The sequence below is a fragment of the Telopea speciosissima genome, chromosome 3 (assembly GCF_018873765.1).
Source record: "Telopea speciosissima isolate NSW1024214 ecotype Mountain lineage chromosome 3, Tspe_v1, whole genome shotgun sequence".
In the NCBI taxonomy this organism is placed as follows: domain Eukaryota; kingdom Viridiplantae; phylum Streptophyta; class Magnoliopsida; order Proteales; family Proteaceae; genus Telopea; species Telopea speciosissima.
This window is the reverse complement of record NC_057918.1, coordinates 50,234,604-50,262,532: the sequence shown is the minus strand read 5'-3', so window position 1 is coordinate 50,262,532 and position 27,929 is coordinate 50,234,604. Positions and strand designations below refer to the sequence as shown.

The 27,929-nt window shown below is 39.6% G+C and overlaps 1 protein-coding gene across 3 annotated transcripts in view; it reads right to left on the bottom strand.

Annotated features, from left to right (window-relative positions):
• Positions 1 to 1,121: 1,121 nt before the first annotated feature.
• Positions 1,122 to 27,929, bottom strand: part of LOC122656792 (putative RNA-binding protein Luc7-like 2) — a 64,045-nt gene continuing 37,237 nt past the window's right edge. For 2 of the 3 annotated variants that reach the window (XR_006332165.1, XR_006332166.1), the window contains exon 12: positions 14,636 to 14,682. Coding sequence is in view for 1 of the 3 variants with exons in the window: in XM_043851443.1 (XP_043707378.1) it covers positions 1,240 to 1,252; positions 14,270 to 14,554; positions 14,636 to 14,682 (345 nt within the window). In the remaining 2 variants the exon portion in view is untranslated. Of the gene's footprint in view, positions 1,253 to 14,269; positions 14,555 to 14,635; positions 14,683 to 27,929 lie in introns of those variants that run through there. The other variant, XM_043851443.1, reaches the window with a different exon arrangement.

The following is a 27,929-nucleotide window of genomic DNA, read 5'->3' as shown; positions in this document are numbered from 1 at the left end:
AGATATGCAGTCCACCATCAATTTTTTTCAAATCACAAAACTAGTCCATATTACCTCTTCTTTTATATTCAATTACAAGTAGGAGCACTGCCACCTTTAAAAACTAAGATCATTTTAAAACATGTTTTTAAGTTAGCATTTTCCAAATGGACCTTTAAATTAACTATCAAATTTTTATTAAAATAGTATATGCAACAAGATGTACCAGTCAAAATTGAAAGATTTAAAAATAAATAAGGGGCTTGACCTTGACTATCATAACCATAAGTCTTAAGAATTATATAATCTATAGGGTTAAGATTTGACACCCTTATATGCAAGGCAGGTACCAAAACAAGGTACGAATTAAAAATTAAGGACTACAAAGATGTGCACAAAGGGTTGCATGGAGATACACAAGAGTTAGTTGAAGATCAAAGCTGAAGTAGAAACATATGTCATTTGTTTAGATCTATTTACTAATGGAACATTCAACATTACCACGTCACTCTTACAATTTCATCTATTATAACCGGCCATAAAAACTTTTGACTTTATTTTTAAAGATAAATTTCTATTAAGGCATAGGTAAGCCTACTCCAACAATAGACTAAAACCAGCTCTACCCACATGGCTCAAAAAATGTACCACCCTGAGAAGCTTATTACCATTGCCAGAAATGAATATAACTGTTTCAAAACTGAATTAAATTTCGGACAAGTAGAAATAGGCTCCAACGATTAGAAACTATGTCTGAAGCTTATCAAAGGCTTAATTTTGTGTTCTAACTCTAGTTCAGGTGCATTTGCTTTTCATCAAAATGAGCGAATGTATTTGCCGATCTGAAACTAACAGCCTAAAAGACTGGACCCAAAGAATCAACCAAGACAAACCGCAGATAGAGAATACACTCAAGTGACCCTTTTCAGTGCCTAATACCAGTCATACTGTCTGCAATGAGGGATAAATAAAGTAAAAAACTTTGAAAACCATGTCTCAAATCATCACAAAAGGAGTAAACATTAATTTTGTAGAATTTTATAGGGTTCTACACTACAGCAGAAAGTGGAGGTCAATGCTATTGCCCCGAAAAACACAAACTTATCTAGAATTTCAACTGCAATCTATGAGAATGCACTCTTGCCAAGCAGTAATCTATTAGGAAGCGTTCAAAAAACAGATTCCATCTTTTTCCCAGAAGGTTAATGAGCATTGACTTTAGATAAATCACACTCCAGTGCCCCTTTTGAGTGCCTAATATCAATCATACCGCCTGCAAGGAGGGATGAATAAAATAAAATTCAGTAAAAAATTTGAAAATCATGTCCCAAATCATCACAAAAGGAGTAACATTAATTTTGTACAGTTTTATAGAAGCTACACATTAAGATCTCATAATTTGCTTTACAATCACCAAAGAAATGATAAGTTGAAGGGATCAGTTTGCGGAATTGGGAAGGTGACGGAAAAAGTAGATTAAAAAAAAAATCAAACTTTTGACATGTGGAGATGATAGCCACTGATGTTCACAGTTGCAAAAAATAAGACAAAAACGAGGAAATTTCTACCTGCACCCACTACCCGGATTTCAATTAAATCCATGTGGCCTTAAAAATATGATTTCATTTCCCTGTCATGAATCCTTGTATTGATAAACTATCTGATATTCAAACTCAGAGAAGTCCTATTCTCCCCCATTTCTATTTCAGGGACCACCCTACATGTGCCCCAGTTTGGAACCCATAGCATGTGAAATCTGTGTTGAACAACAAATGGGCCCATATGCTAAAGATCCAGGTTTCCACAGGTATAAATGCATCACCTGACTATTATGATCCAAGAATGTACAAGGATTGTAACGCTCAAAGGCATAACCTGTTTAAACAAGTATCAAGGCTTAGATTTGGGAGACTTAAACTCTTGATAAGCATAGGAGTGCTCGCTAGCACTGAACCAGACAGCTTGCTTTAAGATGGACATATGTCATATGATGCAGAAGAGGAGGCCCCCTCCATTTTGCACAACTCACATGTGTCATTTATGCCAGATTGAGGGGCAAACAGCAACTCCGCTGCTCATCATCCAGTGTGGACTTGAAAACGAGGTATACCTTTTAATTTGGGAGGAAGAATATTGCAGGCAAGGTTTAAAGTATCGGTATCGGGTATCGTATCGGTCGGGTGATTTTAAGAGACGTATCGTATTGTATTGTTTCAGAGATACGTATCGAATAATACAGATACACAGAAATGATCAAAATATACATGGAAATACACTTTTGGAACAAAAACCAATATAAATAAACAATATATAACAAGTGTCATGCATAAACACTAAAATGGTGAATAATGTAACCAAACAATTGCATTAAATTGAAATTGTTATAAAAGATGAGGTTTCTTACATGTTGTAATCGACTATAGCCATGAAAAGTATTGGATGATGCAAAGGATGTTGTTGTAGCACTCCTTGATTCGTTTTTTAGTTAAAAGTGTGAAAAACCAAGATTAAATGCAAGATTTTAGACTCTTGGTTGAGAGTTTTCCTTCATTTTTTCGTTAGATTAGGAGTTGTATCGAGTCTGAGTGAAAACAGCTTTTTTATGGAATGTATTGATGGTATCAGTATGCATCGGTACGTATCGGTATGTATCGAGCCGTATAAGCCGACACATATCGATACGTATTAAACCACCCGCAGAACCCCTTACTGGACATATCGATGGTATCAATACGTATCGGTCGTATCGTATCGTATCGTATCGGCTCATATCGGTCGATACATTTCAATACAATTCAAGACAATTTATTTTTTAAAAAAAAGAGACGTATCGGTATGTATCGTTTCGTATCGGTCGATACTTTAAACCATGATTGCAAGATAAAAAGTATGGAGATATATTCTGATGGAGCTTATTGGGAGGAAGAATATTATAGGATAAAAAGGAAATATCTCCACACCTTACCTCTTACTCTGGATAAAGTTTGGTATATTGGGTGGAAGAAAGGGTAAGGGCAAAAAGGGAACAACAACAAAAAACTCAACCTTATCCCAACTTAATGGGGTCGGCTACATGGATCCAACAAAACAAAGGAAACTAAGATCTGAAAAAAACCAAAAACAAAAAAAAAAAAAGATGGGGAAAAGAGATGCAAGATGAAAATTGGAAAAAGGAAAATAAAAAGAAAAATGAAAGGTGGAAGTAGCTGAAAGTAAGGGCAAAAAGGGAATTACAGCTTAATTCTTGAGGAAACTCTTCCTATTTTTCGGAAAAAATAACAATTCATCTTCTCAAGCTTTTCATGTGTCCTTGTTCCCTGTGGTTTTCTTATTTTAGCATAGACATAATGGTTACTAGTGGTATTTTGATTTTTTCTCCTCCAATTCATGTATGAAATTGCAGCAAAATAGTCAAAATACAATGAAACTCCCTTTGTATCCATTTTTCTAATAAGTTCCAATGAAGATATTTTCTGACTTGTGGTTGGTGGAAGAAATAAATAGAAGTGTAAAGACCCTTATACCCTTTGCCCAACCCAGTCTGGCCCAACAAATTGCTACCCCTAGTTGCAGCCAAGCCTAGAAGACTGACTAGCTGCTGCTTAACAGTTGATGCTATTGTCCATATTATTTTACAATTGCCACCCCCTCCTTGTAATTGATATTAAATCTGAAAGGTTTTGAGGGCCTGGCATATAAGATTTTAATGCAGGAGCATGATCACTACCATTGGATGTGGCTTGATCCTCTGTTTTGGACCTTTGATTTGAATTTTTGTATCTTGGTTGTAATGTAATAATATAGGCTAGATACTTTTTTGGCTAGAAGATCAAAAAGAATATATTAAAGAAAAAAGAAAAATTACAGGATTAATATGAATACAAGCAACAAAGAGCAAAGAACTACCCCACTTTCTGCATGGCCACCAGCAGGGAAGATCCAGCTCCAAACGAACAATACTACCTAGAGAAGCAGTATCTAGGACTACATTGGGCATCCCTAGCTATCTCCTCCTCAATGAAAGAAGAAAAAATAATCGAAGAAGAAGAGCATCCTTTTTAAGTTGCCTCTTTCGTCCGCTACCAAATTAGCTTCCCGACAGCAATGGGATAAACTTCCAAAAAATTATATGACAAAAATGACCGAAGGAAAAACCAATCCTCCATCACGAACCATGGGATTTGATTCCTATGGACCGCAAGAAACACCACCATGGAATCACACTCGATCCATAGTTTTTGAATGCCAAGAACCCTTGCCTTATGAAGGCCAACAATTAGACCAGCGAATTCAGCTTCATAATTGGATTTATGGCCAAGCCATACACTAAAGAAATCAATTATCATGCCCAAATAATTTCCAAAAATCCCACCAGTCCAGATCTGCTGGGATTCCCAGAGCGCACCCATCCGAGTTCAGCTTAATTGAATCCATGTTAGGCCGACACCAAAAGATCTCTAAGATATTTGGAGTGGGAAAGGCCTACAAGACAGACAGCCTTCTGGAGCAAATCAAATCCGAAACAGATCTGATCGACCCAACCAAGGAAGGATTAAGATCCTTTAGATCACATAGGACCTGAGAAAAAATCTGCTTGGCCATTCTACACTAACCCTCAAATCGACGAAGATTTCTTTCCCTCCAGATATTATATGGGAGCAACACAACACTCGCTAGTCAAGGTCCTTGGAGAGAGAAAGAACAACTCCTACTCTTCCACCACAAAAGAAAATCAATGAAAGAAGTAAAATTTTCCTTTAAATATTAAAGGAATACGTCGATCACTACACTCCAGACGCACCCCTCCACTTGTCCACTCTATTCTAATTCTTTGTGCAACATCGTCTTCTATCTCTCCCATTTATTTAAGATTGAACCTAGGAACCTAAAATTTTCACTTTGCAGTGTCTCCCTATCATCAATTTTCACCACCTCACTTTCAGCCCTATTATTATTGAAGTTACACACCATATACTTTGTCATTGTTCTACTTATTTTAACACGATAAGGGATTTGATCTTGAATGTCTCTAGTCAGCTCGTCTATGATAAGCGCAAGCAATATGAGCTTAAAGGTGATACTGGATGTAATCCAATTGTAATTGGGAATTCACTACCCTACCCCCCCTCCCCCAAACTGTTTTTACACTACTCACTACACCATTATACATATCTTTAACTATGTCCACATATTTACTCGAAACACGTTTCTTCTCTACCACTTGCCAAATTAACTCTCTAGGGATTCTATCATAAGCCTTTTCTAAGTCGATAAAGATCATATGGAGATCCTTCTTACATTCTTTAAATCTTTTTATTAGTCTCCTAAGAAAAAAAAATAGCTTTTACGGTCGATCTTCCTGACATAAAACCAAATTAAAGGGCCTAGCCAGTTCACGAGGCTCCTGCCACTGCGGGGTCTGGGGAGGGTCATAATGCATGCAACCTTACCTCTGCTTCACAGAAAGGCTGTTTCCAAACCCGAACCCGCGACCACTAGGTGCCAAATTGATTATCTGAAACATTAGTTTATTTTCTCAAGTGGGTTTCAATTACTCTCCCATTATTTCATACTATAGCTCATAAGTTATATTCCTCTATAGTTATTATAGCATTGAATATCATCTTTATTTTTATAGATCAGAACCACAATTCTTCTCCTTCATTCATCTAGCATTTTTTTCTTGTGCTCATTACCTTACTAAACAACTTAGTTAGCCAAAGTTATTCCACTAATTTGTAGGCTCCTCCATAACTCTACTAGGATACCATCCGAACCTAATGCTTTATTGATTTTCATCTTCTTTAAAGCTTCCTTTACTTCAGAATCCTAATTTTTTGTATATATTTAAGACTTGTGGTTTCTTGATAGTTATACCACCTTCTAAAACCCTATTACTTCTATTGTTTTCATTTAGTAAGTTGTAGAAATAGTGTTTCTATCTCCCTTTAATATTCTCATCACTTATTAATACATAATTATCACTTTTACTGCATCTAATATGGTTGAAATCTCCACTCTTCCTTTCCCTAATTTTAACTATTTCCCCACCTTTGTGCTCAAATTGTTATAGACATTCCTGTATTCCTTAGTCCTTGCTTTCCCAACTATCTTCTTAGATTCATTTCTAGCAAATTTATAGGTTTTTAAATCTTGCTTGAAGTTCATCATCCTACCACCAAATTTCCCTATATGAATGTTGTTTTTCTTTAGATTCACCTAGAACTCTTTAGCTACATCTTAATATAAGTAGTCATCTCATTAAACATCATATTAGTGTCTCCGTCAAAGTCCCACCTTCCCTGTTTTGTTTTACAAATTCAACAGTAAATGTCTTCTTTTAAGTTCCACTATCTTATCCTAGGAAAAATAATCTCACATTTCCAACGATTCAGCGTTTTAAAACACATATCAATGACCATTAATCTATGTTACATAGTTAAGCTCTCCTCTAGTATAACTTTACAATCTTTACATAATAACCTATCAGTCTTTTTAGTTAGAGAGAAATCGATTTGGCTAGTATTTTGCCCACTTTTGAAAGTATTAAATGTTCTCTCTTTTCAAAGCATGTGTTTAATATTGATAAATCAAGTCATTGCTAATTCTAAAACTGAAGTCCCCTCCTCATTCCTATCCCAAAAACCATACCATTTATTAGTACTTTCATAACCTCTATTATCTCTTCCAACATGTCCATTTGGATCTCCCACTATAATAATCTTTTTTCCTTGACTAATTAATGTGGATCCGGGGTTCGAAAACCCAGCTCGGATCGCTTGTGGGCCCACCCAAATAAAGAAACAACTCAAATGTCAAGAGTAATGGCAATTCTGCAATTTCATGATAAAATAAGCCCTCAAGAGTAAGGTAACATAATATGGGACCAACCTGGAATTAACTCTGAGGGCAGTTCTGGAAAATAATATGGAGATGGGTTTGAACAGAATTCAATTAAAAACAATAAGGGACCTTAGTATAAATAATCAATGATGTCCATATTCGTAAATAATAAGACCTGTCTACTTCCTCTAATCGAAGATTCAGTACCCACGGTAGATGAGGTTGGATTTCAGGAGATGGGAACTCTCTCAAATCAGATCTGCTTGAACTGAAACTTCAGAAACTGATTCGCATCTACTAATCCCCTTAAATATGATCGTTAGCTGGACCCAGAATCAAGGATTAGAAAAGGTAATTGATTCTGCATTATGTTCAGGCGGTAGGACATAAACAGGGCGAGGCTTTGTGTTGAGATCTCACAGCCCACATGAGTTTCAGCCACCAGATTGTAAAGGTAGCGACGCCCAATGGAGGTGATCCTATGCCCAGAAATTAGGCGGAAAGAAGAGGAGATGAGAGAGAGCAGTTCTCAGTCCTGAGGGACTATTCCTGCGCCAGAACAGGGAAGAAGAAGAAGAGAGGTCACACGACCTGTTACGTACCACTCCGGCAACATAACCAGAACCCAATTTCAAATTCAAATCTGAAACTTGCGTTGGTTATAACCTTGTATTTATATAAACAAATAAAGAATCCTAACTAAGACTGATAACTATAATAAAATCCTATCTAAAACTCTAAACAGACTTTGAAACTGTTGAATAATGAACACCAGAATACCGTGGGGGTATTCTGGTCTTTTTACTGCTTTATATTCAAGTGTTTGTACTGCCTAGTTAAGTCGGCTATAGATAGGGGTATTTTTGTCTCTATGATGTAATCTTCCACATTATAAATATATGGCTTGGTTGATCAGTTTGATCATTCAAGCATTCTCCTATTTCCTGTTTTGTTAACATGGTATCAGAGCCACTTTTTCTGATCTAGGTTTTCAAAACCCCACCACCTTCCATTGTTCCTCTTTTCCACCTTCTTCCACTCGATCTTTTCTTTCTCCTCTCCTTTCTTTTCTTTTGGTTTTCTTCTCTCACTAGGGCAGATCTAATGAGGTGATCATACGATCTAGATGCTGCCCTCAATCAAACCTCTTCAACAGAAGGTTTAATCACATATCAAGTTCGATAGCTGCTGCCCATGTCCCTGCGATTTTTTGGAGATCTCCCCTTCTTGAAGATCAGCTTCTCTTTTGCCTCTGAAGCTGTTTTGTCCTTATTGGAGATCGATCATAGCAGTATTGGACAGCAAATATTACAGAAATTTGAACCTATTTGCAGCTTATACCCATTATCGATCTCACTTTAGGGTTTTGAAAAACCGTGACTCTTATCGATTTCTGGGTTTTCTATTCTTTGCTTGGGCTGATCTTTGGAGATCTCATTTACACTACTTCAAGGAGGACTTGACATTCCTATCAGCCCCTTTCAAGTTTTTTTGAAGACCCCTAACCCCAATCGATCTCCTCTTTCAGGGTTTTTCAAAACCCTGATCCTTATCAATTTTTGGGGGTTAGGGCTGCTTGTTGCTGCTATTACTTTCAAGGCTTTTTTTTGCTGCCAAGAGGATCACTCGACCTTTCTAAACAGCCCACCGAGGAGGACCCCTCTCAAGCTCAATGGAATGCCAATGATGCTATGGTTATGTCCTTTGTTCTGAACTCCATGCCTCAAGAACTCCCCAGTCAGTACCTTCTCCTTGAAACAGCCGCATAGATATGGGCTGCTGCTAAGGAAACTTATGGACAATTGGGGAATGAGGCACAAGTTTATGACATCCAGAAGACACTCCATACCACTACTCAGAAGCAGTTGTCAGTTACCAAATACTATGTTGTCCTCAAGAGCTTATGGCAACAATTGGATCACTATGCTCGATTTCAGCCCTCTACACCTGCCGACATTACTGCCTATTCCAAGTATATGGACCAGTTTCGAGTTTATGATTTTTTGGCTGGTCTTAATACTGAATATGATCCAATTCAAGTGCAAGTTCTTGGTAGGATTCCTTTCCCAACATTGGAGCAGGTCTTTTCTTATGTTCACACTGAAGAGACACGTCGAGCAGCTATGATGTTGACTCCTACAGTTGAGAGATCAGCTCTACAAGCTGCTGGTTCCAACTCTTCTACAACTTCTGAGAGTAGTGCTTCTGCTGTTGCTGCTCCTGCAAGAGAGCCAATCAAGTGTGACTATTGCAACAAACCATATCACACTAAGGCTCAGTGCTGGAAATTACATGGGAAGCCGGGTGATTTTGAGACCAAACGTGGTTGTGGTAAACCTAAAGGCAAGGCTAATCACACTGAAAGTGTAACTACAGCCCCCACTGCTGAACCAGTTTTCTCCCAGGAAGAATTTCAGGCTCTCAAGCGTATGTTACAGACTTCCGCTGACTCTACTACATCTACTGCCAGTTATTCCACACCATCAAGTTCTCATTTTGCCTGTTCATGTATTTCCTTTGCTGGTCACTGTACATCGATTGTCTCCACTCCATGGATCATCGACTTCGGTGCCACTGATCACATGACAGGTTCTTCTAGCCTTGTTCATACCTATTCCCTTACTTCTGGCAAGGATAAGGTTAAAATAGCTGATGGGTCCCTCTCATCTATTTCCGGGAAAGGATCCATTAGTTGTTCCCCTTCTCTTACCTTGTCTTCTGTGTTGCATATTCCCAATTTCACTACTAACCTTCTATCTATTGGTAGTATTACAAAAAATCTGAATTGTAAAGTGACCTTTTTTCCATCTCATTGTGTCTTTCAGGATCTGGACACGGGGAAGACGATTGGATCGGGTAAAGTGCATGGCGGATTGTACCTGCTTGATGGTGACCCTCTTGTTACACAGGCTGTACCTTCTCAGCTATGTCAGCCTGCATCCTTCTCCTCTGAAGTACACCAATGGCATTCTAGACTAGGAAACACCCCCCTTAGGACCTTTATCACATTTATTTCCAACATTAATAAAAAATTGTAAGAAGATTTTTTTTGTGAGCCTTGTGTCTTGGACAAACAGACACGTTCAAACTATCCTATTTCTAATAAAAGGTCTTCTTCCTTATTTCAATTGGTTCATACTGATGTGCAATTTTTATCACCTCCAATTCGCTGCCCGCTCCAATTCACTCCAATCCCTCACATAGGAGCAGAAATGACCACCCTATCCCACCTTGGGCAGTGGGTAAGGTGGTCATTTCCGCTCCCATGTGAGGGATTGGAGGGAATTGGAGCAGGCAGGAATTGGAGGTGATAACGATTCTACTGATGTGTGGGGTCCTAGTCGAAAAGCTTCTCTTTCTAGTCATAGGTGATATGTCACTTTTATAGATTGTTATTCCCGATTCACTTGGGTCTACCTGATGCACACAAAAAATGAAGTTTTTTTCCTGTTTTCAGCATTTTCACAAGATGGTACAAACCCAATTTAATGCCACTCTCAAAGTCTTGAGAAGTGGCAATGGGACAGAGTATATGGAAGGTCAGTTCCAAAGATACCTTGCTGCCCATAGGATTTTACATCAGACCAGCTGTGTAGATACTCCAGCCCAGAATGGTGTGGCTGAAAGGAAAAACCGCCATCTCTTGGAGGTGGCTAGAGCACTTATGTTTGCTCAACATGTTCTTTCTTTTTATTGGGGAGATGTTGTCCTCACTGCAGCCTACTTGATTAATAGGCTGCCCAGTCAGGTTCTTGACTCCAAGTCCCCTGTCGAGCTATTACTTGGCTCTTCTTCTTTTATTGTTCCCCCTAGGGTGTTTGGCTATGTTTGTTATGCCAGGGATACTAGGTCCCCTGGTAAACTTGAACCCCGTAGTCTCCACTGCATTTTTTTAGGGTACTCTGCCACCCAGAAGGGGTACAAGTGTTATTATCCTCCTGCCAGACGTACATTGGTCAGTATGGATGTTGTTTTTCATGAGACCGTGTCTTATTATTTGTCCCCACCTCTTCAGGGAGAGAGTGTTAGTGAAGATGTGTTGACCATAGAACCTCCCCTACAGTCTGTTTACAATGAGCCTGTTCCTGTTCCTCCTACTCCTAGTCCTCCCACTGCCTCAGGGGGAGAGGTTCCTATACAAGAGGAGACCATCCTAGATGATGTTGTTGACATTCCTATTCAAGGGGAGCAAACTCCAGTTCAGACTCCAGTCCAGAAAACCATTAGTGAATTTCAGAGAAGGATTACTGAATCTAATGTGCAAACTTATACAAGGAAACATAAGTAGCTTCAACCAATTATAGCACCAGTACCCATCCAATTGCCGAACCTGGTTCCAAAACCTGCCTCTCCACCTGGTAATACTTCTTCTCCTGATTTACCTATTGCTATTCCCAAGAGTGTCGGGGCTTGCAAAAGGCATCCTATATCCCATGTTGTTTCTTATGACTCCCTTTTTCCATCTTTTCGTGTTTTTGTTTCTTCTCTGTCTTCTGTTAGTATTCCTAACAATTTGTAGGAAGCTCTATCAGATGGAAAGTGGAAGGCAATAATGATGGAAGAAATGGAAGCCCTGGAAAAAATTAGCACATGGGAGTTTGTGGTTCTTCCACCTGGGAAGAAAACTGTTGGATGAAAGTGGGTGTTTATAGTGAAACAGAAGGTGGATGGCACTGTGGATAGGTATACGGCACAACTCGTGCCAAAGGGGTTCACCCAGACAAACGGCATTGATTACCAGGAGACCTTTGCCCCTGTGGCAATGTTGAATACTGTCAAGGTTTTGCTATCCTGTGCAGTCAATCTTGGGTGGGAATTGCAACAATTGGATGTGAAGAATGCATTCCTTAATGGAGAACTGGATGAGGAGGTATATATGGACATTCCACCAGGGTTCTCTTGTGACAAAAACCAAGGTAAGGTGTGTAAATTGAAGCGTGCACTTTATAGGCTGAAGCAGTCACCTCAAGCATGGTTTGGCCGGTTTCACAAGGCCATGATTTCTGTGGGCTATAAGCATAGTAATGCTGATCACACTCTCTTTATAAAGAGGGTTGGTGAAAAACTCACTATTCTTATAGTCTATGTTGATGACATAGTGGTCACTGGCAGTGATGGTGATGAGATCAGCTAGTTGAAGTCCTTTCTTGGGCAGGAGTTTGAGATTAAAGATCTAGGAAAGCTACGGTACTTTCTTGGGATTGAGGTTGCCAGATCTTCTAAAGGCATTTTTTTCTCCCAAAGGAAGTATGTCTTAGATTTATTGGCTGAAACTGGTTTGTTAGGATGTCACCCTTCAGATACTCCTATGGATGCTACTGTTCGTCTCAAGGAAAAAGAGGGTGAACCTGTTGATAAAGGCCGGTACCAAAGCCTAGTGGGGAAGTTGATTTATCTCTCACATACACGTCCTGATATTGTTGTTGCTGTGAGTACTGTGAGTCAGTTTATGCATGATCCATATTCTTCTCATATGGAGGTTGTTCTTCGTATCCTTCACTATCTGAAGTCAGCTTCTGGAAAAGGCATTCTCCTGTCTTCTCATGGTTACCTACGAATAGAGGTATACACTAATGATGATTGGGCTGGTTCTACAAATCGCAAGTCTAACTCTGGGTATTGTTCTTTTGTAGGTGGCAATCTTGTCACTTGGCGTAGCAAGAAGAAGAATGTAGTTGCTCGTTCTAGTGTCGAAGCAAAATTTCGTGCTATGATACAAGGCATTTGTGACTTACTTTGGCTCAAAGGTTTGCTACAAGACCTTGGTGTTCCTATTCGTCTTCCTATGATGTTGTACTGTGACAACAAGGCTGCAATCAGCATTGCACATAACCCAGTACAACATGATCGCACTAAGCATGTTGAAGTGAATAGGCATTTCATCAAGGAGAAATTGGAAGAAGGGCTGATTTGTGTTCTCTTTGTGAAATCTACTGATCAGCTTGCTGATATTTTCACCAAGGGATTATCTAGAAAGCTATTTCATCCTAATTTAGTCAAGTTGGCCATGATTGACATATTTCTTCCAACTTAAGGGGGAGTATTGAATAATGTACACCAGATTACCGTGGGGGTATTCTGGTCTTTTTACTGCTTTATATTTAAGTGTTTGTGCTGCCTAGTTAAGTCGGCTATAGCTAGGGGTATTTTTGTCTCTATGATGTAATCTTCCATATTATAAATATATGGCTTGGTTGATCAGTTTGATCATTCAAGCATTCTCCTATTTCCTGTTTTGTTAACAGAAACCAACTACACGTTATCAACCATTCAACCCTATCTAAGACTCCATCAATAGCAATAAAACTAAAACTCCGAATCGACCTAGTTTTAGATAAATCCAATTACTAAAACAAAGATATCCTACAAAATCCAAAACTTAATCGGACCCGGTTCTTCTTCATATGGATGACCCAATAGATTTGGGCCAGTCCAAGGAACTCCTGCATCACTAATTCCTTGAACTATCCATGTGTTCCCAAATTGTTTCTCAGTATTTTCATCCAATCCTATTTGGAGTGCGTAAGCACTAATTATATTCATTCTCTCTTTTTTTAACACAAGATTGATGGATATTATTCTATCTCCAATTCTTTTAACATCTATAACATTATTTTTAAAATCATTATCAACTACAATTCCCACCCCATTTCTATTATTTTCCTAGTATACCAAAGCTTATAGTCATCTAATTCCTTAGCCATTTTATTTTCCTAGTATACCAAAGCTTATAGTCATCTAATTCTTTTAACATCTATAACATTATTTTTTAAATCATTATCAACTACTATTCCCACCCCATTCCATTATTTTCCTAGTATACCAAAGTTTATAGGCATCTAATTCTTAGCCATTTTATTTTCCTAGTATACCAAAGCTTATAGTCATCTAATTCCTTAGCCACTTTACCGATCCATCTAGTCTCTTATATACAAGCTATGTTAATTTTTTTTCTTCACATTATATCTATCAATTCTAAACTTTTTCACATTAAAGTTCCTATGTTCGAAGAAGCTAATCTAATCCTATGCTTTAGGACTAGCTTCTTTACCCGCACCCGTCCATGGTACGAGAAACTTTGCCCACTTGTCACCACAACCAGGCATTTGTCAACTACAGGGAGAAACCTTCCCCAATGTAAAGTTCTAGGATCCATGCAAAAGGGATTAGCTAAAGTTTTTACAATGCCAGCTGCCAACCTGACGCACCAACCCTCCACCTTTATCCGGGCTTAAGACCGGCAGTATAAAACATTGGCGGAGTTTTCATTGACTCAAGAAAAGTAATTGAATAGTCATTAACAAGCTGACTTAACTACACTGCTCAATCTGACTATTTAACTACTGATTATTTTTTTATGAAAGACAATTAATTAGCTAAGGGAAGAATTCTGATATCCAAATATACCATTGCTTCTATTTTGGAAAATTTAGAAGAGTACTATTACCTGTGGCGATCATAATCCCTTGAACGCTCTTTTGACCTCGAACGTGACCTTTTGTAACTTCTTGAATCATAACTACGAGAGCGATCAGAATCTTTATCATGTTCCCGATTATACGCACGATCACGATCATAATACCTATCGCGTTCCCTACTCCTGTGATCATAATGTCTCCCTCGCTCTCGATTATCACCTTGATCCTCCCTGTTATGATCGTGGTCCCTACTACCTGCCCTATCGCGGTCCCTGCTACCTGCCCTATCATGGTCCCGACTGCGCTCTTTTGACCTGAATACAAAAATACAATCTTCAGAAAGTGGGAAAGGGAAAGCAAGGATTCATTAAGGCAAGGGTGTAAGGATGGAGTACCTTCTATCACCTTCAGCCCGAATTTTACGACTGTTGTTCTTCTCTTCCTGAGAGAATTCAATTCCATGAAAATCAGTTCTTGAAAAAACACTATGAACTGAATCACACAGAAGCCTAAATTGGGTCAGAAATTACAATAACTCTATGCATAAAACATAATCAGACAATGATAGAAAAAAGGGCACTTCGAACCCAAATGATCGACTAAGTGAAAACCATTAGAAGCCACCAAATGTGCACACATTCCAACAGGAACACTCAGAGATAGAAGAAACAGAAGGCAATACTTTTACAGAAAATTGCCACCAAGGAACCATCTGCACCAATCCACAGGAAATTGGGATTTTAACATTGGAAGAGAATATAAGCGGTTATTCAATATGTGAAAAAGACTCGGAAGATGGAGGTTTTGGACAAAAGGACAGTTCAGAAAAGCAAGGGGGATGCAGCATAGGTTCTCACAAGTTAAGAAGCACTTAAAGAATAAAGTAATAACCATCATGATACACCTGATTCCTTCATAATATTAATATGCTAAAGGAACTGCAACTCTCTCCTTCACATTCTCTGTTATTCTCTTTATTGTTTCTTCTTATCTTTCACGACAGATGGCAACAAAAGTAAATTTTACTATAATTCATCAGAAACAAAATTCATAACAATTCTACAAAAAGGATTTCCAATTTATTTGGATGCATTCATGTAAATTTTAGATTTTATACAACCAGATCTACAAAACAGTGCATGATATCTTGCTGAAACCAAAGTGGTGAATGGAGAAATTGTAACTGTAAAGAAAAATTAGTTTCAGCCGGAGTATTTTTTTCTATTAAGTTTGTCATTCTGTCTGTGTAAACTACACATAAGTTATACCTCCTTCCTTATGGTGGGGGGTAGGTAGGATGAACCCTAGGTCCAGGCTAAACACCCCTCGGACAGGATCCCCAAGTCACCCAAAACAGAAAGTCAACAGAAGTCAACCACCTCAGTTGAAAGTCAAACTTGAATAATCACTCACAAATAAATAGGAGAAGTGATCTTCAGAAGATAACAGAAATCTAATGGTCAGATTTAAACTAATTTGAAGAATAGAGAAATCTGAAACACAAATTCAGAAAAGAGGAGAAGAGTAATTACTCAAATCAGGGAATCAGAAACAAAGATAAGAAATAACAGTAGAGAGAGAAAATTAAACAGTAACTTTTATAAAAAAGTGTACCCAGTGCACGAGGTCCCGCCACTGCGGGGCCTGTGGAGGGTCATATTGTATGCAGCCTTACCCCTGCTTCGCAGAGAAGCTGTTTCCAGAGACTCGAGCCCGTGACCATTTGATCACATTGGAGCAACCTAAATATTGCACCAAGCATAGTTCGAGAACTCGCGAGATCTCAACCGAGATCTCTTTTTTTGGGAGGTCGAATCAAGTTGGCATACGAGTTCTCAAATTACATTTTCTTCGAGATCTCGGATAACTCTCGGGTTGACCGAGATCTCGACCCATCTACTTCTTTAAAAGTCATCTAACTCAACAAAACTCGATATTTCTCAATCGAGGTCTGTCCAAAAGCTATTTTCATCCCCATTTGAAGGTTGTGATTCCTTTTACCTCTGGATTTCAAGTTGTAACCTGCGGGAGAGTTGATTCAGCTGCACATTTGAAGGATTCAGCTACACATCTTCAAGATTCATCTCAAATTTGAAGGATAGGGGACTTGACATATGCTGATGACAACTCTTATATGCTTGCTGTGGAGCACTATATGCAACAGTGCAACAACACTATGTCATGGGAAGACTATGTGGCACTACTGGGGACTGAATACTTGATTCAAACTCAGTTTATGTGATGATAGTTGTAACTTGTAACATTGTTAAACAGTTGGATGTATCACTCTAACATTTCTAATGCTTATTTAAGTTGTTTAGCTATTAATTGAATGTTTTGCTTACTTTCTATTACTAAATTATGTGTAGAGTAGAGTATTTTAGTACGTCGGCGGCTTGTCGCCTACCAACTTAAGGTCCGAAGTAAAACTCCTATTTGGACTTTGTTTTTGCAAAATCTGATAATGACATTTTGATTAAATGGCCTAAAATAGGCTGAATACCAAGTTTCAGACCCAAACTCGGTCTGAAACCCACTGAGTTGAGGTTTCGAGTTGAAAAAAAAAAATGCACCAACTCGACCGAGATCTCATCGGTTTTTCCCAGGGTCGAGTTCCGAGTTTTAGTACCTTGGCACCAAGGTCCACCGTCAAGGCACAGAATATAAAACAGAGAAGGATAACTATGGCTTCCCACCAACAAGGTACTGAATCTCAATGCCCTCCAAGGATATTGTTGGAATATGTAATCTAGAATACCGTAGGGGTATTCTGGTCCTTTTGGGGTAGTTTTATTCCTATGTTATTAGGTTTAAGTGGCTGCTCTTATAGAGTCAGCTAGTTAGGGGTAATTATGTCTACAGTTGGCTATGTGGGTTTAGTCCCACATCGCTTAGTTCAGTCCTTCGTCACTTTCCCTCTATTATAAGTAGAGGGGCTTACCTATCAATGAAATATAACATTATTATTCCATTCTCTCATTCTCTCGTTCTAACCCATGATTCTTCTGACATGGTATCAGAGCAGGTCTGATCTAGGTTAGAAAGAAAGGAAAAAACTCACCTTCTCTTCAATCAAATTCTCTCTTCTTCTCTCTTTCTTGGCTTTTCCTTCTTCTGGTTTTCTTCTTCTCATCCTTATAAGGGGGCAGCACTAATGAGGTAAAAACCTTAACCAATGATTTAGTTGCTGCCCCAGTCCATTCAATCTCTTTTTTCAATTTAAATTCTGCTGGAACCATCTTTGCCAATTGGAGCTTTCCAGAATTTTTTGAAGATCAACTTCCTATCACTATTGAAGGCTGACCTTCCACCATTGGAGCTCCCTTTGCTCTCTTTTACAGCACCTTCCTACCCTATTTAAATGACCTCTTTCCCTTTTTTTATATTTCTCCATCATTCATTAACCTTTCCAGCCCCTACCCTAATCGATCTCAACTTGTCAGGGTTTTTCAAAACCTTGACTCCAATCGATTTTAGGGTTTCCCTTTTCAGATGCAACTGATTTTTTAGGGGTGATTCCCCACTACTACAAACCCTACTCGACCTAAGTTTGGACCCTTTCTGATGGCTGGATTTGTTTCTACAGCAAAAACTTTCTTAACCTACTAATTTGGTTACCTGCTAAAAACCCTGACAATACCCTGACTCCAATCGAAATTAGGGTTACAGGTTTCAGCTTTTGCCGATTTTTGGAGGGCTGATTACTTCCATTAGTAGGACTACTCGACCTCAATCTTGCACCTATCCAAGTTTTCTAGAAGACCCCTCCCCAATCGATCTCTATTTTTCAGGGTTTTCCAAAACCCTGACATTAATCGATTTTTTGGGTTAGGGTTACCTGCTGCTTCTGGAGTTTTTGGAGGTGTTTCTACCATCAAGAGAGGCAATCTACTTCAATTATTCATGGCTTAAAGAAGTATTTTACCTAAGATAGTTGCTGCCCTATTTTTTTTCTGCACTTTTGGGTGTTTCTCCCTCTTGAAGATCAAGTCTCAAACACTACAAGAGATTGGTTGTCCGTATTGGAGATCCATTCAAGCAGCCGAGGATAGCATCTATTACCTGACATCATCACACATTGACAAGTCATCATCAGTTTTTTTAAGTCCCCTACCCTCCAATCGATCTCAAGTTTCAGGGTTTTTTACAAAACCCTGACTATAATCGATCTAAGGGTTAGGAAGGTCCTAGCTGATTTTTTGAGGAGAGTTTTATCACCATCAGAGAAGTACTCGACCCAAGTTTCAACATCATTCATGGAGTTTTTTAACAAAATTCAGGTTTCTTCCTTATGGTCACCTTTTACATCAATCAACCTATTTTTTTTCTAGTTCCTATGTGGCTGGCTACATCACTTACTATCGGATCTGCTGAGTTATTATCTTATACTTGCTGGTTCTATTGAACTTTACTACATACCTTGCTGGTTCTACTGATTGGCTTCTGTAAACATGACTGGTTGACATGTTACTGCTGCCTTTATAAGGACTACAGCTGCCCTGTTCTTGAGACCGAGTATCCTACTATTGAACAAGGTTCTAAGACTCGGGTCTCGGTGGCATCTCGGCCAAGCTAGAAACCCTAACCCAAAAAATCAATTAATGTCAGGGTTTCTAGCACCTATCCAAATTTTTTGAATCTTCACTTTAGCACTTGAATCTCACTTCAAACAATGCAATCCACCCAAGATTTGAAAGAAAGAGGAAGAAATTTGAGGGAGAGAGCTGTTTGAGTGTTTTCCCCTTTGTTTAGAGAGCTATGGACAGAACTAAGTTCTGTCCATTGCCCTCTTTTAATAAAATGGGCACATGGGTCAAATGGGCAATTAAAATGGGTAAAAAACCATGTTCTAACCCGATAGGGAGATCTCGCTAGGCAAGATATTGAACTTTTAAAACTAAAAAAACACTGGAAAAAATGTGTACCGAGACAACACCGAGATCTCGCCGAGAAAGTGTAGTTTTAGAATGCGTATGGCATCTCGTCTCGGGATCTCACAAAACCGAGAAACTCGGCGAGATCTCGCGAGTTCTCGAACCATGCTATTGGAGATCGAATTTCTTTCATTGTTGAATACTCAAATCTACTACCCTGGAGATCAGTTTATTTGGGATTACAACAGTGTGTTCCATAGTTATTTGTTGCCACTACGAACCTATTCAGTTGTGTGAAGCTTTTCTACTGGTTCATATCCAGTTTACTTTGGGAGCTTGATCCTAGCATTGTCCACTAATTCAAATCTGATCCAAGTTTTTTTTAATCTTATTACATCAATTCTACCCAGATATCTTTGTCAGTTTTATTTAGCATGTGGGAGTTTACAAATTGGAGTTTTGCACACTGGTTCTTCCTTGTGTGAAGATCGATCAAGCTTTGAAGAACAGTGCCTTCTCCTTATAACAAATTAAACCTGTTTTTTTATTCAATTCAAATCTGATCATTGGAGATTGGTGTTTCCGAGTTAGTTTGATCGATTGAAGAAGGTTGAAGATTACTGTGTTGCGTTGTTTTTGTCCATGGTTCTTTATCCCACTGCTTTTTTTTCCTTACCCATCTCCCATACCATACCTTTGGCATTTACCAATAACACCTTTGGAAGTTTATGGTATAATCTACTTTGCCATTACTTCCTCTTTTCCATTACCCATAGCACCTTTGGAGAACTCTGGAAGGTTGTCCTTTTGCACTATCTCATTCATCATCTCTGTTATGTCCACGTGTACTACTACACGTGAGGGGGAGATTATGTACAATACACCTATAGACATTGCAGAAGCAGAACTTGTAGGAACACTTGGTGTAAAACATAGAAGATCAGTGTTTCCACCATTGCCATTGGGTATCCTTTGTTATTGGGTTGAGTTTACCGTAAAGGGGAGATTGAAGTATTTAAGTATTTAAGATATTTGGTTGTTGCCTACCTATTTGAGGATTTGTTGCCTACCTATATGAAGATTTACAGTTGGGTAGATTATTTCCGCTGCCTGATTCAGTTTATTTTGCTGCTTGCTGCCCTAGTTCTACACTTCAAGATTTTATGTCACCGTGACAATCTGAGATTCATCACTGGACAGCTATTGAAAATTGGTGAAAGTTTGCTGATCAAGTCTGCCTACGTTTTGAAGATCTATTTGCCAAGTTCTTGAAGGTTTATTTGGGAGCTGCATTCATCTATCAAGACTGGACTCTGTTGCAACTTAGTTTCTTCCCATTTTGTTCAAGTTGGGCATTGGTACCTTGTATGCGCCAACTTGAGGTGTGTTAGCATTATTATGGAGTTCTTTTTTTATTTAGTTCAAGTTGGAATTTCCTTCTTCTCTTATTTGTATAATCCAGCTTGAGGGGGAGTGTTGGGATATGTAATCTAGAATACCGCGGGGATATTCTAGTCCTTTTGGGGTAGTTTTATTCCTATGTTATTAGGTTTAAGTGGCTGCACTTATAGAGTCAGCTAGTTAGGGGTAATTATGTCTACAGTTGGCTATGTGGGTTTAGTCCCACATCGCCTAGTTCAGTCCTTTGTAACTTTTCCCTCTATTTGGCTTACCTATCAATGAAATATAACATTATTATTCCATTCTCTCATTCTCTCTTTCTAACCCACGATTCTTCTAACAGATATCTACCCCCTACTGATCACACAACATCCATTCAAGAAAACGTCAAAGCTTTATTCATCTAAAATCTTCTTTGAGCCAATGGCTCTTACAAGCTTTATATAGCTAACTTAATTCAGAAATCATAATCTAACTAGGAAAAGCAAATCCTATTGCTAAGCAACAAAGATAAGAAGCAAACTAATAAAAGTAATCCTTCTAACACAAGGTGAGGGAATTGAAAGCCTATTACACATATTAAAATTAAAAAGAACTAAGTCTAATCCCGTATGCCTACCTTCTACCCATATTTTAGGCCCCTTAAAGTGGCCCATTAAAATGAAAACACATGGGATCAAAAGCCCAACACTTACATAAACCAACCCAAAGCTTATTTCCAATAAAATAAGCCCTTTAGGCCTCTGTATGATAACGTTCTTTTTTAGTGTTTTTGGTGTTTTTCAGCTTTTTTGGAACAAAAACACACTAAAAACTGAATGGTATGTCTGGTTTATTTTTTGTTTTTTTTAAACGAACTGGGCACTTGGCACACTTTTAGTTGCAAAACACCAAAACTTGGTAGAAACACTGCTACCAATTTTCAGAGAAACACAAGTTCGAATTAAAGTTAGCAAGGGCAAAACTGGAATTTGTCATCTAAACATAACAATAATGATTTTTTCCCTAAAACCTCACTATCGTCACTCACAAGAACTCACACTTCTTCGCTTGACCTCTGCAAATCCGAGAAGAACTCGAGCTTTCTTCACCCATGACCTCTGCAACTCTCCGTTGGTGTTCTCTTCACGCTCCACCTTTGCAAATCTCTGTCACACTCAACCTCTGGTGCGACGCTCGACCTCCACAGGTTGCAGTCTGAGAGAAGTAGAGAACACAGAGAATGGCGATGGTGTTAAACCTGGTCACATTTCAGAAGGTGGGAAGCGGCAACTCTTGTTGGGTTTCTTTTTTTTTTTTAGCCGTCTTCTTTTACGAAAACAGACGATTTCTTTCTAATCTCGAAATTTCAAGTTTAAATTTGATAATGCGAAATGATATCGATTTCCATATTGAAATCCAGTAGTTCGTTTTTCCTTTTTGGCAGTCGCAGGGGCTTTAGGTCTCTTGCAGAAAGAAAGATAGAAACAGAGATCAGTACCCCTACAAGGTCATTGAAATCATGCCACCGCCCAAGAACCACGGTGTTCGCTGCTTTCCCCCCGTAAGTGAAGTGACTACGCCCTAATATAGTCTAAATTGTTCTGATATTTGCCAATTCATTCTATTGTGGCTACTCTATTCTTTCTTTTCTTTGCAATTGTTCGAAATTATGCTTTGTTTTGGTAATAATACTCACATAAATCAAATTTATACTTCACGCCACAAGCAATGTTATTTTAGCACTTATAGAAGAGGGGAGTGAGATGGGGAAACACGGGGCGAGTGGCGTTTTGATGGCGTATATTAGACAATTTGGCAATAAAATTCCCTATTTCTAAGGACCTTTTACTGATTAGTCTGATTACAGGTTTTAACCAAATGTTTCCCTCAGATTTATCACAGCTTGACCTCTGCGTAGTCTCAAGATGGGCAACAATCACTAAGGTTTGGGGTTGAATATGAAAACACCCAGCAAGCGCATTTCATCAACTTGAACTTCCATTTCAATTTTACCTTATTAATGGCAATTGTTCGCAACAATTCTTAAGTTTATATGCGTTAATATGCTTCTACCACTGGGTTTTATGGTGAAGTGTGGAGATCAATTTTCTTCCCATTTGAGCTTGTTTACTCAATTGATAGAATTCATTTATGGTAGATCTTGGATTGTTTACTTCAGTTAAGTGGTGTATAACTTCCACCACTTCCTACTAGGGGACAACTCTGCATTCTTGTGTGATCTAGATCCTCCAATCCTGGGTCATATAAATCTTCCCTTCTGAGTCTCTAAAGTATAAAAGCCATGGTGTAGGTGGCAATAACGTGATTTTTGATAAACAACAGAAACAATTCTATTAAGTGTGAACCATACAGATTATTGTTTCTTCTAAACTTCAGCAACTTTTTTTTTCCAGGGTTACCATACAGCATTTCAGGACCCAGAAATGCTCAAAAAAACACAGAAATACATAAAAGTGTGCCAGACCCAAAAACCCTAAAAAAACCAGAAGCGTTACCATACAGAGCCTGGGTGACTTATCTGCATCACCTTACTTGTAATTCTGACCTTTTATTTCTAATATAAAATCTCCCCGCACCCACGATTAGAGAGCATTCAAATTCTCTCTTATCGCGGGGTGTTCTCTCCCCACTCTCTCCTCTTCTCTCTCTCCCCCCTTCAATCTTCTACTTCTCTTCTTACTTTCTTCATGTGCAGGTACTGATCTCAAGTTTCAATACTGTTACATGGTATCTGAGCTTTGATTCCAGTACCGAGCGCTTGATAGGGTTTTTCCCTAGCTTGTGGTGTGCAGACACATATGCTGTTTTGTTGTTGGTAAAAGTAAAACCCTAGCTTTTTTAACATGCACACCTAGGATTTCAGCATTACTACTGTTGTGTTTACTGAAGGAGTGATGGTCTGCATTTATGAAGGAATAAGCCCACTTGAAGATGCCTCTCCTTCCCTAGAGTTTATTATTTTCTTCCTTGCGCAGGAGATTTTTCTCCATGCGTATGAGAGTTTGCCTTCCTCTGGTATATTTTTGGTGTTGCTAATTTATCCTCCTCTGGTAAGTCAAGAATATCATTGTGAATACTGTTTTGAGGGTTGATCATATTCTTTTGGTGTGATAGATCAAATTTCCTCTGTTTTTGCAAAACCATAACTTTTTGGGAGATTGTTCAAGAACCCTCTCTCTCGTGAGTTGATCATTGTGAAATTTTGGGGACATATTCTCTCCATATTGGACTGTGCAGTCAAAATTTCAGATCTAACAGAATCCTAATCCTATGCAATATTAGGGTTTCTATTCTCCGCGAAATTTTGGGTTTCTATACCCTATGGCTTGCTGGCTCTGGTGATTTTGGCTGCTGTTTTGGCCTTTGTAGGTTCTGGATTGATGATCTTTGTTGCTGGTTATCAATATTAATGTGTATTGTGGCCTGGGAATTATTCCCTTGATTATCAAGTATTGCTCCTTGTGGCTGGTTGCTTCTGAGTTATTCTATATGAGGTGGTACTGATGGATATAGTATTATGACTGATTCTAAATCTCTTACGGATAACGCCAATGTTCGAATCACATCTACCAAAATGAATGGTGCCTCAAATTACCTCTTTGGACCCAGACAGTTAAGATGTATATCACTCCCAAAAGAAAGATGGATTATCTAACTTCTTCACTTGCTGCAACCTCACCTGAATATAAGGAGTGGATGATAGAGAATGCTACATTGCTTTGTTGGTTGTGGAATAGTATCGAGCCTTCTGTGAATGCCAATGTTATGTACACACCACAGCTAAAGGTATCTGCGATGATCTTAAGGAGAGTTGTTCTAAAGATAAGAATGTGTCCAAAGTATATGATTTGTAAGAGAAGATTCTCCTATAAGCATAATGGAAAGTCTATTGGTGATTACTATGATACTCTAATAGGCATGTAGGAAGAACTCAACGTTTACCAGACCCTCTCCACTGATATTGAAGTCCTCAAATCTCAGCGTGCTGAATTCTTGGTTGCAAAATTTTATCCAGATGAGACTGATCTTCAACTTGTCAAGAGTCATACATTAGTCGGCAAGAAAATTCCCTCTATGAATGAGGCATATTGCAGAATTCAATAGATTGTGTCCCCCTCCCTGTCTAAATCTGGATCCACAACCTCTTCTAAGGACAATTTTGCCTCTATTGTTAGAAATGGTGGTCATGGTCATGGCTATTGTTTTCCTAGTAGAGGTCATGATTCAGGGGGAGGATGGGGACTTCGCATGGGTGGCCATGGAGGACAGCAACCTGATCAGTCTGTCAGACAGTGTACTCCTTGTGGCCGTACAAATCATACAGTTGAGAAGTAATGGGGGAAGCATGGCAAGCCCCAATGGGCACAACAATTCGCTAATACATCAATGATCAATGGGAGTGCTGATGTGGTGTCATCTCATAACACCACATCAGAAGTTGTTCTTCTGGAGGTGGTTCCTCGTCTTCCGTCTCTCGTGATGAGCTGGTCAATCAACTAATAAAACGTGTCCAATAACTTGACATATCCGCTTCTACATCTACAGCTACATTGGCTGATTCAGCCTGAGTATACCCACCTGTTTAGTTTCTTCCTCATCTACGACGGCATCTGTTACCTTTACTAGTTCACTTCATTGGCATTCCCAGCTGGGACATCTCTCTCTCTCTCCCTCTCCAAGCTATACCATATGGTCCCTAGTTGCAAGTCTATCTCCCGCATAGAGTGTGAAGCTTGTGAGCTTGGCAAGCATCACCGCTGTGTTTTTAGTCTCATAGTGAGTCTAATCTGTTTTTATTTGGTTTAGTTAATTCTGATATTTGGGGTCCATGTAGGGTTAAGAGTTGGTCCGATTGTTCTTATTTTGTCACTTTTATGGACGATCACTCTTGAATGACATAGTTGCATCTTTTAAAGGATCGTTCTAAGTTTGTATCTGTTTCTAAACAATTAATAATGAAATAAATGCTCAGCTTGGTGTTTCTTTAAAACTTTTGCATACTAATAATGTTCTTAAAATTTCACCTTTTTGTTTTGATAATGGCATTATCCATCTCCGGCTTCCATGACCGGCCCCTCTGGCCAGGTCTCCTTGACCTCTCCTCCTGATCCCTCCCCCCCTTCTCACTCTCCGCATCCATCCCATGTTCCTTCTACCTCCCCTCTTCGACCTAGCTGGAAATCCCTCTTCGGTCCAGCACCTTCTTCTTCTAACGGTCTCCCTCTGCACTTTGTCTCCCCCTCCTTTGCCGATGGCTCCAAGATTGCACTTTGTCCTTCAGGTGTCCTTCATGATGAAGCTTCATTGTGGGAGAATGCTCTTGTTGGACATTTCATTGACAACCGCCCTCCATTTCACATTGTTAAGCTCTCTCTTTCCAAACAATGGAAACCTCTAGGGTCGTTCGAGACCTTCCTGCTGGGGAACGGTTTGTTCATCTTCAAGTTCTCTGACTCCTATGATAAGCTTCATGCCTTGGAAGGAGGACCGTGGCTGGTGGGTAGAAAACCAATTTTTTTTAGGCAATGGACTCGCCATATCTAGCTCCAACATGTTGACCTCTCTTCCATCCCTCTCTAGGTCTCTTTCCCTGGGCTTCCCTTCCATTATCGATGTTGTGAAGGCCTAAGTTTAGTCGGATCTGTTCTTGGTACCCCTCTGCATTCCGATGCCAGAACCAGTAGGAAGGATAGACTCTCGTTCGCCAGGATTTGCGTCGAAGTCTCTGTTGATAAAGCTCTCCCTCCATCCATCACCGTTGTTGAAGAAGATGGTCACTCTTTTGTGCAAAGTGTTGCTTATGATTGGTCACTGCCCCATTGCCTGATCTACAAAACCTTCGGCCACGCATCCTCTCTTTGCCAACCAAAGACCACTGTTGCTGGTGATGAAGATACCTCATTAGTGGACATCTCTCTTGCTCTGAATCGGCTGTTGTCCAGTGGAAGACCTCAATACCCTGGGATCCCTGAAGTAACCACTGTCGAGGCCTCTAACCCTTCTGGCGATGACCAGTCGACTCAACCAGGATCTGTCATAGCCCAAAGCTTCATTCTGCCGCCCCGATTGTCCTCCCGCGGAAGATCCAGAACCAGATTCTGCCAGAATCATCATCAACCACGTGACCCCCAGTCCTTGTCTTCTCCTTTCGTTTTGTCCACTGGGCAAAACCCATCCTCTGTTTTGCCCCTTGGTCGAAACCACTTTGCAGCTTTAGCCCCTTGCTCTATCGACGATGTTGACACTTCAGCCTCTCTCTCCCCTACTGAGTGTGACCTCTACGAGCCTCCTACTCTCGATCTCGATATTGAGAACTCTGCGATGAGATTGCCTTCTCTGGCAGATGATCTCCCCCTGCCCCATCGGTCTGAAACCTCTCTGCACTCTAGGGACCCTCTCCCTCTCCTTAATGTCTCTCCCCCCCAGCTCGCTTCCTTTGTCTCTTCCTCCCAGCTTGGGGATTACCCCCTTCATCAAAAAGCAAGTTAGAGCCTTTCTAACCCCTCGATCCCCTACGGTTATTAATTCTCCTAAGGCCTCTTCTCTTTCTTTAGCCTTTCCCTCTCTGGCCCAGCCCACCACCTGCTTTCCTCTTGCTCACCCAGCTGGTCTTAATGGGCCAGCCCCCTCTTCCCTTTGCTCTAACCTATCGGCCCCGGCTGACTCTCAATTGGGCCTAATCTCTAAAATTGGTCTCCCCCTCTCTGCGCCCCAGTCTACTGCCACCCCTTCCCTTCAAGTTTTCCGCCGACGTAACCCCAACTCCCCCCCATTTCCTAAGAATCGCCCTTACATTGCCTATTCCTTGCACTGCCCCGGAGAGGATCTCGCCTCTTAGCTCGGATATCAAAGGTCATGCTCTCTGTCGTGAGCCAGCAGATCCTGGATAGTTTGCTTCACCTTGGGTGGCTTTGGTTGTTTAGTTCTTGCCCTTTCTTTAGTGCTCTATTTTTGCTGGGGATCTTCCCCCTCTTTGTTTGTCCTTGCCTTGTTTAGGCAAGGCTTTGCTTTTTTGCCTCGTGCTTGTATTCCCCCCCCCCCTTCTTTCCTTTGGTTAATGAATTTTTTATTCATCCAAAAAAAAATGGCATTATCCATCAAACTAGTTATTCATGTACACCTCAACAGAATGGTGTGACAGAAAGGAGAAACCATCACTTGTTAAATATTACTAAATCTCTAATGATTCATATGAGTGTACCCAAAATTTATTAGGTAGTTGTTGTTTTGACTCATTTGATTCGTATACCCTCTTCCATGCATTAAAATTAGTCTCCCTTTTCCATTGTTTTTCCAAACAACGTTTTATTTGGTCTACCACCATGTATTTTCTGGTGTACAATGTTTTGTTCATAATCTTCATCCTAACTTTGATAAACTGTTTCCTCATGCTATAAAGTGTGTTTTCCTT